The sequence below is a fragment of the Mesitornis unicolor genome, unplaced genomic scaffold (assembly GCF_000695765.1).
Source record: "Mesitornis unicolor isolate BGI_N332 unplaced genomic scaffold, ASM69576v1 scaffold27405, whole genome shotgun sequence".
Taxonomy (NCBI): Eukaryota; Metazoa; Chordata; class Aves; order Mesitornithiformes; family Mesitornithidae; genus Mesitornis; species Mesitornis unicolor.
Window position 1 is genome coordinate 2,167 of NW_010185230.1, and position 18,233 is coordinate 20,399.

Here is an 18,233-nt window from a genome sequence, read left to right on the forward strand (position 1 = left end):
TATGAACAGGTATGTGTTGTGTGGAACAAAATAAATATAAAATTGTTTGCCCTATCTTAGTAATTGTTTCCTGGTTTTCCGTGTAAATAGAAAGTGGTTGAGTATTTTTAATTCTTTCTGCACTGTGGCTTCGTCAGTCCGTACAAGAACATCTATATCTTGTTTAGCTTATTAATTCCTTCCATTTTCTTAGTGTTTGGAAAATAAGTTGGTTAATAATTTGGGTAAGAGAATATTTTAGTAGAAATCTTAGGAGCACTTTAATTAAGATTTTGTTTCAGGAAATGTCTCAAATACGTATCTCTAATCCTGCCAGCTGTAAGGCACCCAAACAATTATTTTGGAGCTGCTTCTCTAAGTTTAGCTTTGCAGAACTGGATCTACACATAAGTTTCCCACAGCAATCACCCTTTCCTTGCTTATATCTAAAAAATGCTCCAAAGATTCTGGTAATGTATAAATGGATGCAGCTTTGCATATAACTTGCAAGAACAGAGAGTCCAGACCTGCTGATGGTGCTGTGTGCTGCTGAAATACCAAAATCGTTGTTTCTTTGTTTACAGATTGCAGAAGGGATGGCGTACATAGAAAGAAAAAATTATATTCATCGAGATTTGAGAGCAGCGAATGTTCTGGTTTCAGACTTACTGATGTGCAAAATTGCTGATTTTGGACTAGCAAGAGTCATCGAAGACAATGAATATACAGCAAGGGAAGGTATGTATTTTTATTTTTGTCTTTAAAACTTCAGCCTCTGGGAGGCAGCGAGGCTGTATCTAACAATGATATGGCCACCAAGGACAGAAAATGCCGTAACAGCTTCCTAGAGGCGGCATTCTAATGCCAACAACTTCTAAAAAGAATAAGGAAACAAATAACCTTTCTGTGCTCCCTAGGCTTCTTTGAAAAGTTTATTTTAAATAAATTTGAAGAAAAAGGAAAATTGAGAGTACTTAACTGCACATAATTTGTTCTAAATTGAACAAGTTAATTGCACAGCCACAGCTTCCAACCCACTGAATTAAATGCCAAGAAAATATCTTATTTCTCTTCACATCTTTAAGTGCCGCATGCGCCTCCTTACACTTAGGGAAAGGAAGGAACCCTAGCAGGTGTAGTTGCTGGTTGCAAGAAAACCTGTAGCAGAACTGGTTATCTTTTGAAGCTGCTTTAGGAGCTGCAGCAGTGATTAGTGAGTTCAGCAGCATTGCTGCTACATGTAGGGACACTGGCACACTTGGTCACATCACAGCAGGGTCAGGACTGGCAAGAGGGGAAATCCTACTATTGTAGAGATTTGTCTGGGTTTTGCCGTGTGTATTTTGCTAATGTTGTCAAGGATCTTTTGAAGAATCATAGAACGGTTTTCGTTGGAAAAGACATTATAGATCATCGAGTCCAACCATAGGTCCAGCCCTACTAAGTCCACCACTAGACCATGTCCCTAAGCATGACATCTACTCATCTTTTAAACATCTCCAGGGACAGTGACTCAGCCACCGCCCTGGGCAGACTGTTCCAGTGCTTGACAACCCTTTCAGTAAAGAAATTCCTCCTCATATCCAACCTAAACCTCCCCTGGTGCAACTTGAGGCCATTTCCCCTAGCTACCAGAGAGAAGAGACCAACCCCCACCTCGCTACATCCTCCTTTCAGGTAGTTTTAGAGGGTGATAAGGTCGCCTTTCAGTCTCCTTTTCTCCAGACCAAACAACCCCAGCTCTATCAGCTGCTCCTCATAAGACTTGTGCTCCAGACCTTTCACCAGCTTCGTAATATTCTGTGATTCGTTGTGCAGGTCAGTTTGTTGTAGTGAAAAGTTTTTATTTTTGCTTCCGTGCACAGATTGCATCAGGATAACTTTTCAGAGCAGGCTTGTTGGCTGGCATTCCCCCCTCTCATTTTAAAGACACTACTTCATATTTTCACACAGTCTGGGTGGAAACTGTGGTAATGTAGGACAAGGTGGGAAGCACTGAGGTATGAGGAAGAAAGAGCACAATGCTCTACAGCTGAGATTAAAGGAAGATGAGCTTTTCAGCAGCCACTGGGTAACAGTGATTCAATAGATCAGAGGGAAGGAGCAGTTTTCAGCAGTACAGAACTCCTATCTGTGTTTTTTAGCTAGCTGTGGACGTTATGTATTGATTAAATGAACCTTTCAGGTTATAAATTCTTCATGCCGGGTTTCTTTGATGTTGTTTCTGCCATTCAGAAAAGTTTCCTAGCTTACCTGGTATTTTGTGCCAGAATGATAGAGCAGGCTAAAAAGGGCATAGAGAAAATCTTTGTTGTCTGAAGAGCTAATGTAATATTCCCCAACAAAGGCTGCTTGAACTTTTCTTATTTATCTGCAAGTTTTCTTTTATATGGGATTTTCTGGAATCAGTTAATTAGACACAAAGGACAGTATTTTAAGATCTGGCTTTTAAAGATCTGACTTGCTTCTGCTTTTGCATCTATGGCTGAATGTGAAATGCATTAAAATGTATGTTGAAGCTAGACTGACTTCCTTTAAAATAGGACAAAATAGTTAAAATCTTGTAAAGGTCCAGATGATGGCAATTGTAAGGTTGTTGCCTGACCCCTGGGCAGAAGGGAAAACGGTGACTGTAATTTTAGCAGAAATTCACCAGACCTAAGAGTCAAGAGGTGCTACATAACTTTTGGCATCTTATTTGCACCTCTGACACAGGACATGCAGAATGGCAACCTGCATCTTGCAGCACTTCTCCTCTGATAACTCTTGGACAGAAGGAGTTGCTGGTAACTTTGCTAATTTAGGGGTGTCATTAGCAAGCTGTTTAAGGCCTCTTAGTGACTTGATAATGTCTGTTTAATTTTCCTTTGGCTGACCGAGACTGTACTTTTTTTTTAGGTGCAAAATTCCCTATTAAATGGACGGCACCAGAGGCGATTAACTACGGCTCTTTCACTATTAAATCTGATGTGTGGTCATTTGGGATTCTCCTGTACGAAATTGTTACATATGGAAAGATTCCTTATCCAGGTATGGGCACGTATTTATCCCATTACCTATATTTATACGTTGGTATTAAAAAGCAAAGAAAATATGCAGGGAAATAGCTGGCATCTGACAGTAGTGACAGCAGTGATGTGGAAAATGTCTTGCAGGTAATGTTATTGCTTTGAAAACTTACAGTCATTGTATGTGTAAGTCATGTGCAAACAGACTAATGGTGCCTTGAACCATGGTGCCTTGAAGTCATTTTTGTATATTTGAAAGGTGTTACAACTGCAGCAAATGCTGAATTGTCACAGGTCTCAGCTTTATGTTCAGCAGCACAGTCCCACAGTGAAGACTACAAGTTCCAATGGTGCCGTGTGAGCTGGGAGTTTTAATATTGTAATATGTGAAAGTACTAAGAAAGCACGTATTGAGAAGCAAACAGGCTGTCATAATTTGTCAGTGTTAGCTAATCTAACCAAATATGAAAGCAGACCCTAAAGCAGTGCTGATGTACTGCTAGGAAAATTTTCTCTTCCTTATTCCACACAATTCAAGTATGAGACCACAGAGTGGTACATCAATTGTGGCTGCACTGGGTAGCTGTGAAATGGTTCTGTGCTTCATGTTTCATTTTTATTAAACAAAATACATATTAATGTTTTCAGCACACACAGACAGCTTGTATGAAGGGTATTTATATGCACACAAAATTGTCACATCTCAGGCATAGCTGATTAACTCAGGGTAGCAAACTGCATTCATTTAAGCTTACTGAAGTTATGCAAAATTGACCTAAATTCTCTTTTCTTGTGGGCAAATGGGGAAAGCATAGCCACGTTCACCTGTACTGCACACCTGATAGATGGAGTAACTTCTGAGAAGAATCCTTAGGATCCTGCAGTTTACAGGCAGTAAAGGGAGAGCAGATATTTCCAAGCAAAGCTTTCCCAGTGCTTCCAGTGCAGCAGCTCTTGCTGTTCAAACAGTGAAAACACTTTCCCCAGCACTGTGTAAGCAGCTGGAATTCTGTATCCTCAACTGCCAGAGATGGCAAAGGGGCTGACCTGAGTCCCTGAAATGACAGTAGGCTCAACACCTGTGGGCATGGGGAGACCAGACCTCCCACAAGACCCAGGCAGCCGGAAAGGGGTGATGGCAGCCAACTTTTCTCTATGGTATGGAAGAACAGATCAAATTCCCATACGAGAGGTGAGCCAAAGCAGACATTCTCATTGCTGGGTAAGGCTCCAGTCCAGGAAAGCACTTAAGCTCAAGAGCAGCCCCCTTAAACTTCAAGAGGTGATAGTGCTGCTTGCACAACTCAGTGTTTAAACATATGCTCTGGGTTGGATTTTGGGTAAGGGCTATTAAATATGTGACCGAATAGCAGGTTCTCCCAAAGCTGTTCTAAACACTGCTTATGTCCCAAGAAATATCAGATGGGAGTTGTATGCAGCCGAGTAATGAATGGTTCCTCTCGCAGTTGGGATACTTTTTTTCCCATGAGCACATGTCTGTATATCCAGACAGTGTCTACACTCACAAGGTTATTTCTGGATGCCTTGAAAATTGCCCTTCCCTGAGCAAACCTCCAGGCTCACCTGGAAACCAGCACTGCAAAAATCCAAAATCCAATCCAATACTTCGTTCTGCAGTTAAGTCTACTCCTTCTTCACCTCCATAAAACTATCATATTTTTATTTTAAGAAAAAAATAATCTGTACAGCAGACACGGTACTGCTGTACTACTGTGGGAAAGTATCTCTTCTAAGGGAAGTCTGGGTGATTTTTTTAAAAATATGGGAGCATTTTTATGAGAACCATAAATAGGCCATATGCTGTGCATTCATTTGTCAACCAGCAATTAGAAGCACAAGCCCCTTGACTGCATACTGGAAAGATGTTAATAGCTTGCAGGCATTGCTTGCATTAAACTGGAAAAGGGATATATGTCTGTTTGAAATAAAAGTATAAATTGAAATAGCCTACTGAAAGCTGATACTGAAGAATCAGGACAGCAAAATAAATGGGCAGCCAATTTACTTTACATGAAGAGGTGCGACAGGTTTGGGCAAACTACCCCAGCATGGCAAGAGTAACCTGGTGATAGGTTTTAACCAACAGCCACTGGAGAGAAACAGTAAATCGAGTTTTCAGTTCTAATGGGAATGCTTCAAAGATTACTTTCATTTATTACCCAGCTCCAGCAACTAGAGAATATTCAGCATAAAGCTGCATATGAAACAGCTGGAGTTGAAACTAGCAAGTAGTTAATACCTGTGAGGAAAATGTAGGTGGGCAACATGGTACAAAGCATTTCCAGCCAAGATACTTGGAGCCCTTGTGATCTTTGTTCTTAAATTCCCACAGCTGTTTCTCTTCCTGAGAAACTCCAAGCAATCACTGGGACTCTGGTTTCAGGAACTATCTGTGAAATATGAAACAAGTAGCTGATTCTCTGGGGAAAAAAGTTGAATTGGTTGTTCAAACTAATTTCCATGTGATTACATAGTATGTCAAATAGTGGCAATACTTGCATTCCAGTTATGTCTGCTGCTCTTCACAAGATGTACCACTTTCTATATGGTAGGATTCTTCCCCCATACTGGTGCATTCTCGTAATTCCCAGGCTCTAACATAAGCAATTATGTCTTTGTCTTTATCTGTGAGGCTTAACAGGGGCCACAGTGTAAATTATCAGACATTACCAAACCTTTAGAGCTAATGTCCTTTGCAAGCATTTAAGAGGGTACAAGCGTAACAAATATGCATGTAGGATATCTTTCTCTTACTGATTAGTAGTTTTGATGAGACAGGTAATTCTCCAGCCACAGGGGGACAAAAAAAAACCAACAAAATTAAAAAAAAAAACCAAGTTAAAGAAGTAGCTATTTTAATATTTTCAATACTGGATGGACTGTGGGGTACACAGGTTAGCATTTTTGTTTTAAACAAAACCCCAAACATATGCAAGTATGTTCATGACATTGCATTTACTATGGAATACTGATAAAAGTATTTTCAGTTTTGTCTTGTGAACTTAAGTTGTTATTTAACAGATGGTTTTCCTGCAAGTTAGCTGAAATACAGGCTCTGTCCTCAGCATTCAGGATGAGTGTCTAGCAGTCACTAGACACAATCCTATGAAGTACTTAAACCCACAGAATCAGCCCCCTTCTGCACAAAACCCAGTAGCAGCTGTCCTCACGCGTTACACAGTTAGCTTAGACTTTGCAGAACGTAACTGTTTTACTGCATACATTATATACAATTCATTTGTTTAAGATCAAGCAATCAAATTGCTGTTCTCTATAAAATGCTTTATTGGCTTTCTTCCTATGTTTACTTTGTCTTTATGGAGCAGTAATTCCTTATTCTGTGACAACACGCCATTCTACTGCTACCTTCACAGTACTGTTTTTCAACACATGTGCAAAGTTGGCTCAGGAAAACTTCAGTCCTTCTTCCAAAGAGGACTGAAAATACAAAAGATGCACTCAAAGTAGGCACTCTGGTCCAGACCCAGATTTCTAGAATAGGTTAAAGCCCAAAGGCTTGAGCTGAAGTCAACTGTATGAACTACAGTCATTGTGAATAATCAAAGTGGTTATACCAACTAAAGTTGTCATTTGGTTGTAAATCCAATGTGTCCTTACCTGCCAAGTGGTTTAAATCATAGCTTTAGTAGTCAGGTAACACCTACAACGAGCTGCACAGTCACCCAGTACTCAGGGGAGCACCACATCTGCACCTCCACTACTGACCTTGCTTGGAGCAGGACCTGTCCTGCCTCCTCTCAGCAGAGTGGAGGTGCTCTCCCCTCACCTCTGGGGATCTGCTGTAAGCAGGAGCAGTCAATGTCACACACGCACCTGACCAGAGGCCAAGTTGCCTGAGAAAAAAACCATGAGAAACTGCAGCCTTAGGTAGAATTGCACCAGTGGAGCATTTAGCCTGAGGAGGGGCCAGTGGCTGTGGGGTCTGGAGTACCCTTCTTGATAGAGGGAAAGGCTTCACTGGTGGTAGCAAGTATCAAGGCTGAAGCACAGGTCATTGGCAGAAACAGCAACCACTGGAGTACAGAAAGCTTAGAGCCTGTGTCCTGGAAAAGGTAATGCTGGCACAGTTACTTCACTGGGTTGTGTAAGATTTGCAGAGAAAAGGACAAGCTGAAAGGCTTGAAAGTGGTAAGCCTTTTTTTTGCCCCTAGCATAGCTGGCCTTCTGGGATAAGGTGTCGAAATAGTTATGTGAATCAATCTCACAAAGATTTAATAAAGGAAGGGGGGAAGGAGGTAGAAAAAAAAAAAAGAGAGGAGGATGGAGTCCAGGGCAGGCCTCTCTCACGTGAGGTTAGTTGGCATGTGAGGCACAGGATGTACTTTTGGGAGTTAAGAGTTCTCGTCTGCTGAAAGAAAACTGTAACTGGGAAACAAAGCAAAGCTGAGCACAGCTGGCAAGATGGCTTTGCACAATAGGATGAGGAAGAAAGGAGAGGAAATTGCCTGTTACAAGTAATGATGTCATGAGTGACCATGTCCAGTATCTTGCAATCGGATGCACTTACTTACACAAAAGCTGATGTAGAAAAAAATTGGGAAGTGTTTCACTACATTGGGCAGGATTTCCCCCAGGATTTTCAAAGCAAGTCCCTTGGTGCTGGTGCACACCTCGGCCTTGTTTATTGAACTCGTAGTAGTAGCTACATTTAACAAGTAGTAACAGCCTTGTATGACTGGGTGAAGATCTTTAGTGAAGTAAATAAAAAAGGAAAAAGAATTTCTTTAGGAACTGAGATAATTTGATCAAAATTTGCTTTTTCTGTTCAAGGTATGAGCAATTCAGATGTGATGGTCGCTCTTCAGCGCGGGTACCGAATGCCACGCATGGAAACGTGTCCAGCTGAGCTTTACGATATCATGAAAACATGCTGGAAAGACAAAGCAGAAGAGAGGCCAACATTTGATTATCTACAGAGTGTGCTTGATGACTTCTACACAGCAACAGAAGGGCAATATCAACAACAGCCATAGAACGAAGAACAATTTTTCCTATTGACATGGATCATTGGCACAGACTTATGTGGACAGACTGCTCAAACCAATTACTTCACAAGTTTGAATGGCTTACCCAAGTGTGGAAGCTGAAATGCTGAAGAGTACTTCTGCAGAGAAATAATCATGCTTCTTTGGTTATAACAGTTCCTCTAAAGATTGAAGTTCTCCTTAAATGCTTTGTTTTGTACCTGCAGTAACATCCCACACCAAGCAGGCTTTTTGGGGTGGGGAAGGAGAAGGAAGGAAAGCGCATGTGCACTGGTACAGTTTGACAAAGCCTTCCTAGCATTCAAAACACAGAATACATTACAAGCAGACCTTTATAATACGGGGCAAGAAGATGCACGAACAGCTATTTCCAAAAGAAAAAAGTGATGAAGGAGAACTTAAAAGATTTAAGACATGGTGGTCTTCTTAAAGCATCTTTTTTAGAATACAGCATATTGTGAAAATTATTTTTATATCCTTGCTATTTCGCATTAGTAGTCGGAGTACTGTCACCTCTTGTAAGACTTTCTAAACAGTGGCACAGTTTCATTTAAGGAAGGGTTACATATGTAATTCTTTACACTGAAGATGATTCTGGTTTACTGCTGTGTTACTCATAGTAAATTTAAATCATTTTCAAAGCATCACACAGCCATCGCAGATGCAGAAATGCAAGATGAACACACACACGACAGCAGAAGCCCACCCAGCTCTATGTCCAGTCTTCAGTTTCCCACAAGGCCAAAGTCATCGTCTGAAGCCCATGAGAAAGCACAGGATTTTGAAGGCAGTGAATACTTTCATTACAGTCACCAAGACTGTTACCAGTGAAAATATTTTAATCTTAATTTTTAATCCTCTGTGATTATTCAAGAATATTCCTTATATTTTTGCTGCTTTAATCAATTAACCTAAAATCTGTTCTAAAGCTAAAACTAGCTCTAGCACTATCAAAAACAACTCATGGAAATATGCAATAGAATATCCAGTTACATTGCAGTGACACTATAGATTTATATACTGAGCAACAAACCTATTTCATGAAAGTGAAGGCAGGTTGCTAAGCTCTACATACTGAATTGTTCTATCAAATTACTTGCCAAAACTGCTGAGCTGGTGCAATTGCAATGTAACTACAGCACAGATTACTTTGTTGGTTTTTTTTCCAAAATGACACTGGTTCCTACAACTGAAACCCAGTACATTTTTGCCACCCCTCAGCCCAATTATTTAGGCAAATGGTACTTTGCAGAAGCTTAAAAGCCTTTTGATAAGATATCGGTGTGCCTGCAGTTGAAGTTCAGCAGCATAAATAGTAATTGCTTTTCTTTGGCTTCCTTCAGTCAAACTGTGCAATTTAAGCAGACTATCAGTTAAATATGTAAATAGTTTCTATTGTATGGTGATTTTTAATTTTAATAAACACTTAATCTGAAGCAAGTTGTGTGGTAGTAATTTGAGATAAAACAAATGTCAGATGTTCTATGCAGAGTGGTGGCTTCAGGTGGAACAGAGAAAGATCTGTTCATCATCACTATTTACCACTGCAAAATAATCTAATGGATTTTGCTTTCTTTACATTCATTGAGCTTTGAGAAGCTAAAAAGAACTGAACCAGGCATTTCTCTGTCCTTGGTAAGTTTTCTTTTTTGGTATGGAGGTCAGGAACAGAAGAAGTCAGTCTTCAGCTGTCCTTTAAAGCAGCTTTGCAGAAGTCTTTAATATAGTAGCAACACAGCCCACTGTAACTCTTTGGAAAAGGTTACAGTTAAGAGTTGGTCAGTACTTCACCACAGGCTTCATCTTATTTTAAGAAAGAAAAAAAAAAAAGCTAAGCTTAAGATAATGTAATCTTGTCTTTCAAACCATTTCCCGTAGCCAGCCAAAGAGCTCTGGGAAGTAGAGAGAACATGGAAACAGCAGTTGCTGAAGGAATCAGAGGTTGTATTTAGTGTTACATAAACTTGCTAACATACACTCAGATGAGTGACAGACTGCCAAGGTATAATGCCATTTCAGATGATCTAGTGCTATAGAAAGCTTCTAGCATTAGTTTGTTTCAATGCTTCATATTTTTTTTATCTTCTGTTTGAGGATTGCTGTTCTTAGAGCAATTTGCACATAACAGCTTTCTTATCCAAGGGATCAACACACAGTGTACTGTAGCACTACACCAAAATATTTTTTTAATAGCTGGAATAGTTTGTGTGGGAGCAGAATAATTTTTTAGAAATTTGACCCTGGAGAGATTATAGGCCTTTAAAACTGCTGGAGCCAGAAAACCTATATTGAACAGTGCAAAACAATAGCACAGCAGTGGCTCAAGTGCTACATCGCTAGCTTGGTCAAAAGCCACGGCAGAGTGACTGCTTACTGCTGTGCTGGAACAGCCCACGCTGCAAGAGCAGCCACAGCAGAGCAAGGCTGTCCCGGTGTTGCACAGGCAGGCTGCACCACCTAGCGTCTCCACAGGGAGGATGAGGTTCTTGCTCTGAACTGGGTCTCCTTCCACTTTGAGAAACAGCATTACAGGTCCTGATCAATCCGATTTACTGGTGGGTTCTGTCTTGGTCTAAAACAATTCTCCAGCACTTACAGGCATGCTACTTTCACAGTAGTTAGTAGAAATTCTCACCCTCACTGGCTCTAAGAAAGCTGTTTCAAAATTAGTCATGCTCTAGTTTTCCTTGAGTTACTAGATTCAGGTAAGTAGGCTATGGTTCAGGGCTATGGTTCTCTCAACTCAGGAACATCATATGTCAATCACTTATGATCATTTGGTCTCTAAATTTATGACCTTTCCTTATTATTCCACAAATTTTCTCACCTTTATAAAATGAACAGTCAGAGCTTAATTTCGCAATGGAACCTTTTATTTTAAATAGATTTTTCAAAGAAGCTTAATGTACATTCTTAGTGGAGACTCAAATGATATTAAAACAAGTTCCTTTACAAAGTCAAGTTAAAATAGCAAGGAGACAGATAAGATCTCATTTTGTTACTCCTCTTATGAAGCCTATAGTTAGGAGTTTGGTCCCAAGATGGCAGTTTCCAGGTCAAGGCCAGAATATTAACTGAAGAACCAAACTATTTTAACTACTTGAAATTTAACTTACAAGCTGTCTGATTGCTAGGAATCAATACTGAAAACAAAATACTTCATTTAAAAAGGTAACAAGAGCAGCAGATGAGCAACATCCCACTTTGCTGGAATCAGTATAGAAGCCCATGATAGCAATTTCTCAATAATTAAAATTATATATATCTATTTTTCAAATCTCATCCCCAAATCAACAGTAAAAGCACAAGTTTAGGTTTATATCTACATAGCTCTGCATTCAACCCTGATTCAATTAAAACAGTTCTGTATTTAGCATTTTTGCCAGTTATCATGACAGTGAAGATGGCATCTGAGAGGGAGAAAAAGTTACCAACAATTTAAGATTGATAAAGAAGCCTAGTAATTGCACCTTGATTAATCAAATATTATTCTTTTCCTTTATGAGCCAACAGTACATGTTTTCTTGAAGAGGATGAAGCATCCTCATGCTTCCCCCAGCCTTTACCAAGAGGTGTACTAGCAGTGGCTATTACTGTGGATTTCAGGTTAGCCAACAAACCTCTTCTGGGTTTTTGTTGTTTCGGCTCCTCCACAGAGAAATGCTTTTTCCGTTCCTCGAGTTCCTTTTGCAGGGAAGACACTGTTTCTTCAAGCTCAAGAACACGTTTAGCCCAGTTCTGAAGACTATTCATTTCTTGATCCTATGAGGATAAGGCTGTGTTAGGTAGGTGAACACTTCAAAAGTGTCTCATGTAGTTAATATTCTGTTTCAGATTATTTTAGTACACCAGTAAACAACCCTGTTATTACTATGCTAAATGGCTATTCAGTACCCATTTCTTCTGAAATTACTGCTATGTAATTTAGAGAACAGCAAACTATGGGGCCATCAGATCTAGTTAGAGGCTAAGTGTGACTGAAGAAACTGATGCTAAAATACTTAGCCACACTCTGCAAAAAAATGTTGCTGTTCTAAGAACCAAATAAAGACTCTCCTGTCTTAAGCTGCAATTACTGAAAACAAAACTGCTCAAATCAAAACTTTTATCATAGTTGTAAGCCTGCCAACCAGCACTGAATAAATGCTTTGAGTGGGCAAAATACAGAGTCTTAAAGATGCTCTCTAATCCTTGTAGTTAACAAGAAGACACCTTCCTACGTCTTGGAACCAATTAAGAAACAAAGTTCAACATGAATAATTTTCAGTCTCAAACTTATATTAAAAAGGATGTAGAAGGTAATTTATTGTTCAAAGAACATTCATCCAACCTGACCTTGAAGGTTTCCAGGGATGGGGCATCTAGCACCTCTCTGGGCAGCCTGTTTCAGTGTTTCACCACCCTCATTGTAAAAAATGTCTTCCTTATATCCTCTTTTAGTTTAAAACCAGTACCCCCTGTCTTATTGCAACAGATACTGCTAAAAAGTCTGTCACCATCTTTCTTATAAGCCCTCTTTAGGTACTGGAAGGCTGCAATTAGGTGGCCCTGGAGCATTCTCTTCTACAGGCTGAACAACCCCAACTCTCTCAGCCTATCCTCACTGGAGAGGTGCTCCAGCCCTCTGAACATTTTTGTGGCCCTCCTATGGACCCACTCCAACAGCCCCCTGTCTGTCCTCTGCTGAAGACTACAGAACTGGACACAGTACTCCAGTAGGGGTCTCACCAGGGCAGAATCACCTCTCTTGATCTGCTGGCCACACTTCTTTTGATGCAGCCCAGGATATGGTTGGCCTTCTTGGCTGTGAGTGCCCATTGCCAGCTCACGTCCAGCTTTTCACCCACCAGTACCCCCAAGTCCTTCTCTGCAGGGCTACTCTCAAACCCTTCATCCTCCAGGCTGTACTGATACCAGGGGTTGCCCTGACCCAGGTGCATGACCTTACACTCAGCCTTGTTGAGCCTTAGGAGGTTCACATGGGCCCACTTCCTGAGCCTGTCCAGGTCCTCCTGGATGACATCCCATCCCTTAAGACTGAACAGTGTTTTTACATGTACAAAGATGCAGAAACATACAGCACAACTATAAATACAAGCCATATTAAAGTTACTTTTAAATTGTTGACAGACCTTAAGCATGACTGTATGCTTCAGCTGACTGTTCTCTTCTGCCATTTTTCTGTAGCCTTCAGTAGCTTCTAGAAGGGCTTCATTTAATTTCTGTATTTTAAACTTCAGAGATTTTATAAGCTGAAAATAAAACCCATACACACTGAAGTTCACAACAGCATGTTTTACATGAATTTTGTTTAAAACAAGAACTCATACAGACACTGTAAGCATTTCTGTTTAATACTGAACAGTGCAAACAGCAAAATCAAAGCAATGAAGACAGCCTGCTTCTCTCAACCTCCTACGCCCCCTATGTTATCATCGCTTCTGGTGATAAACTAGAGCTGGAGCATTCAAGCACTATTGTGCTGAAGCTACTAGAGTTACACGGACCTGTCAGTCAAAGAGCCAAACTAAGCTACTTCTGGAACAGTCTGCTCCTTTCTAGTAAGGGTAGTTAAAAGAATGCTCTTGTCTCATTAACACTATTAATACAACGAAGTGGAGCACAGTTACAACTGAAGACCTCACCTTTCTGATGGGAATATTGGTGATTAAGTCTCAAGATGGAAAATAAACTCTGAACCAGCAAAATTAATGTTATATCATTAATTTACTTCTACAAGTTCAGAGGGAAAATACCTAGATCGCTAAAAAAAAAGCACCAAGCACAAAAAAATCCTTTGCCCATGTTTAATGGCTGAATGGGAGGGAAGGTGAAAAAACATAAATTACTCATCACACATGCAGAGATATGTGAGGCAAAGCAGCAGAAGCACTGATGGAATCTACTGCTTTAAACTGCTCTCCCTTCAGCTATTGCCAGGCAGCAATCCCATAATTCTAACACTTTCTAGCCACACAAAACAATCAATACCCTATCTTCATGTCAAGCATAAAAGCCAAAACTTCTTTCTAGCCTCAACATTTGAAATTGACATAAGAAATGGGAAGTGATGTAGAGGTGTCAAGAACAGGAGTAGAAAACAAATGCCAGGGCCATAACATAAGACATTAGACTTGGTAAGGCAAAAGTCATTTTTGGAGTGCACTCTCTCTTACAGAAAAGTATTTAAGCTCACTTTTCATTTACATGGTTTATTGGAACCAGCTGGATCTGCTTCTCCAACCCCTCTTACTTGTTACTAGTGAAAGGAACAAGGCTTTTCTCTTCCCTCCTCCCCATCCTCTTTAAACATGGGAAACTAACTGTAGCCTAACAAGAAGTTCATTCAAGATATAGGCTAAAAATGCACACCTAAAAATAAATTAATATTTGTTTCCCATAACACAGCCTGAAGCTCCTAACTTCCATTTCTATATGCTATTCAGAACATGAGGATCTTGTTGTCCAAAGAACATAAATATTAATTTTTGCTTAAGTTTAAGGGGATAGTGGGGTTCTGTACTTGCTGAGAGGATTGGTTTAAGGCGCTATTTTGGCTTTAGATGTAAATAGTTACCAGATTCTGTAACTGTTGCCCTGCAGCATTTCAGGAAGCATTTCAGGAAGGACGTCACTGAAGCTATGGCAGCAATGTTCACACCACATTCCAGTACAAGGCTATATATACTTGCCTACATCCAGCTTGCATCATGTTCACCATGCGACTCCTTACAGTAGCAGATGTTTTTAGAAAATAGAGTAAAGCCAGAACATAGCCAATCTCTGGCAAAAGTCATCCCTAATTGGGCAAGGGCTTTTGTGTAAGCGTGACACCCATTTGCAGGAATCTTCATGCTTTGGTCTACAGCGCAGATCTTTAAGCATTGAACCGTGCTAGAGTTTAGGACTGTTATCCCTGGATTTTATAAATATTAAGCAAGAGTTACCTCTTCTTTCTCTTTGCATTGTTTCTGCAATCCTTCATTGGCTCTCTTCATTGTCTTGTTCATAAGATCTGTAGGCAAAAGAAAAGTTTGCTTGCTTATACATAACACCAAAAGTAAATTGAACTTTGAATAGCCAGATGATATTCCTACCTAGTTCCATGTTATTTTCAGTAGCTGGTATATCTGAATTTGGACTTCCCAGTACCAACAGCCTCCCTGACTGTTCATCAAGCTGCTTTTCCAATTGCAGTATTTTATTCTCTCTATCCTGAAAAAAAGAAAGGCACATTGCAGACTTTGTCTAAATTTCTGCTTTAACTGATGCACTACTGCACATCCTTCAGCAATACTACACATGTATATTCAGCTTTAAGATAATTTCAGGTGGAAGTTGTGATGGTTATGGTTGAAAAATCACAGTAAGGACGAATGCTCAGATCATGAGACCTCCTAGGAAGAAATCACTTTACACAGGAGTCAATTCTTCCAGTCTGAAGATTTCCAAACTGTATTATTAAAAGTAACCATATGGTACAATGAAAACTTTAATGCATCCATGTTAAACACTGATGCTAGTTAGCTTGCTAAACAAAGATCAACATATTTCATAGAATTAAGTTTTAATCTCAGTATCTTTTTCAGCACTTGTCAGATTGCGAGGGTGGTACTTCAGAGTGAGAAATCAAACAAGAGTTACCATTGAGAAAAATTATTAATCTAATTCTTGTTCTCTGAAGCTGCCCACTCAAATTTCATGTTGTGCTCTCCTTTGTCAATCAAGATTTTTACATCTTAGGGATTTCCTCAATTTCTTATCTAACTTGCTACCAAGACCACGTTGTTCTTTGAATCTTCCCTTATGCAACCTTGTGGCCAGTATAACAGACAGCTATAAATATACTATCAAATCTCTTCTCCTTTACCCCAGCATGGTGTATAGCTAGGACTTAAGTGAACATAAAGATAGAGTTTAAGGGGAAGGAGGGGTAGACAAGTTTGAAGGAGCTGGGAAAATAGAAGCCGTTGCACAATACAGTGTTGCTTGTCAGCACCTGAACGGAGAGCTCTAAAAGCAGAAATGTTTATATATCACAATCTACAACAGAAACCCACTTCTGTTGTGTCTTGAAAGGAACCTACCTACCAGTGGAGTGATATATCTTATCAGTTCCTGGACAGGAACGCAGTGAGAAAGCACCTCTGATGTATACCACAGATGTTCTATTCTGCCACAACACACCTTCTGAAAAGATTGAGACCCACAGGTCTCATCTGCTGCCTGGATGCTCTTAGCTACCTATGCAGAGGCTAGAAGTAAAGACTGATAGAGCTGCAGATAGCTAGTGTGGCTCAGTTGCAAAAGGAATAGCAATTTACTGATGCCAACTCTGAACAGTTCTAGGTGTAAGTATATTAAGGAGATTATGTTCTCTCCTACATAAAGTTCAATTTCTCATCACAGTTTATCCCACAGTGTTCGCTCTAGACCTTCAGAGCAGAGATGCATTATAATTAAAATAGCTACCCTGTACTGAATTCCTCACCAAACCTTTCAGACTGGCTTTTTACTTTATACCATACAATCCAGGAAATTTATCAGATCACCACAAATCCAGACCACCGTATACACTACTGCTCTAAGTGTTCCAATCATTGCACTACAGAGATAGAGATGACTTGGATCTAATTGAACTGGGCCCTCAAAGATCAGGAAGTTCATGTGTACACTGCAGGTCATGTTAGACAGAAGACATCTCTGTCCTTATGGTTAGCACTGAACACCAGAACAGCTAGGCTAAACTGCTAGTTATTTTGACTGTTCAGTGTTACATTTAGGATTCCCAAATGATTCTGTTAAGGAAAATTTACAGTTAAGAGGCTGGCACACTTTTTTTTAGCGGCAGTCAAGTCATACCTCAACTTTCTCTTGTTCAGCTAGAAATTCTTCTATGGGAACATAATGGTCTTCAATTTGTTCCATTGCACACATATACGCATGTTTCTTTATGGCCTCTTTATACATTTCAAATTTGCTCTCCAGTTTTTCCTCATAACTATCTTTCATATCTTCCAAGCGGTTGCTGAGGAGAACATATTAGTTTTATTTATTATATTAGCATTCCACCTATTCCAATTTGACTACATGTGTTCAACTGGCAATATCAAAGTTATTCATCTCATCATAAAGAGTGAAGTAAGAGAGCAAGAAATGCTTTTCCCCCTTTTCTCCGTTTTTATTCTCAGTGATCCTACAGACTTGCACCAAGACATACCTTCTACTTGGCATATACTGAGAAAAGTCCTGTAGAAGAACACATACTTAAGATCTCTCAAACAAAAAAGTTTTATTAAAAAAAAAATCCATTAACATGTAGTGGTAGATATGACTAAACCCAATTAGACCCGATATTTTAAGTATATTTACAGGGGGTGTCTTTCACATTGGGTTTTGATTTGTTTCTTAATCCATTAAAGATAAACGTCAAATTCATTTTGCCTTATTATTTCAATATATTACACATTACTCCTGTAGTAATTTTAAAATAAATTCCCAGAGTGACACAGAACTTCATCTCAGAGAAAAAGTGTCACCACTGTTTCATGTGTTTGGCCAAAGGCACCCAAACAATTCTAAAGTCAGTGCAGGTGTTAAACCATGGCATGCTCAGCTGGCAACTTAACTTAGGGTTAGTCTCTGTTACCAATTCAAACAGCAGGAAACTGATTTTGAGAAGAGTTAAGAGGAAGTGAATTCAGCTTGAGCAATCTGGACACACTTGAAACATAATCTCCAAATTAGTAACACCAGTGCAGGCAGCCACAGTAATTTATAAGATAGTAAGCTAACAATGGTTCCTAAGCCATTCAAAAGCAAGACTCCAGGAGAGCTCAAAGAGATACAATTCAAACTGCCTTAAGCACATGCACACATATTAGCATGACCAAGTTTAAGTTTTGGAACAACTACAAGCCTCAGTGGGGTACCTGTAACAGTCTCCCACATCTGCTAAAGACTAATAACGAGTCAGGGCAATCTCCAGTTATTACAAGTTAAATAGAAAAATTCAACAGAAAGCAGCATTACTTTTTCACTGTACATGGGCTGATCTGTACAAGTTTATATTAATGTTTCTTCTTCCCTTTTCATCAGAATCTTTGAAACTGTTCAGCCCTAAGTTCTCTAAATAACACGAGTATGCAAGTCTTGCATATACATATGTATGTATATACATACAAATGTGCTTATTTATATGTATTTTTATATATATATA

The 18,233-nt window shown here is 39.6% G+C and overlaps 1 protein-coding gene across 1 annotated transcript; it reads left to right on the plus strand.

The window, feature by feature from the left end:
• Positions 1-512: 512 nt before the first annotated feature.
• LOC104534517 (tyrosine-protein kinase Lyn-like) lies at positions 513-8,002 on the plus strand. Its single transcript, XM_010184780.1, has 3 exons — positions 513-717; positions 2,878-3,009; positions 7,800-8,002. Exons 1-3 carry the CDS (start codon positions 513-515, stop codon positions 8,000-8,002), a joined length of 540 nt encoding a protein of 179 aa, XP_010183082.1.
• The last annotated feature ends 10,231 nt before the right edge of the window (positions 8,003-18,233 follow it).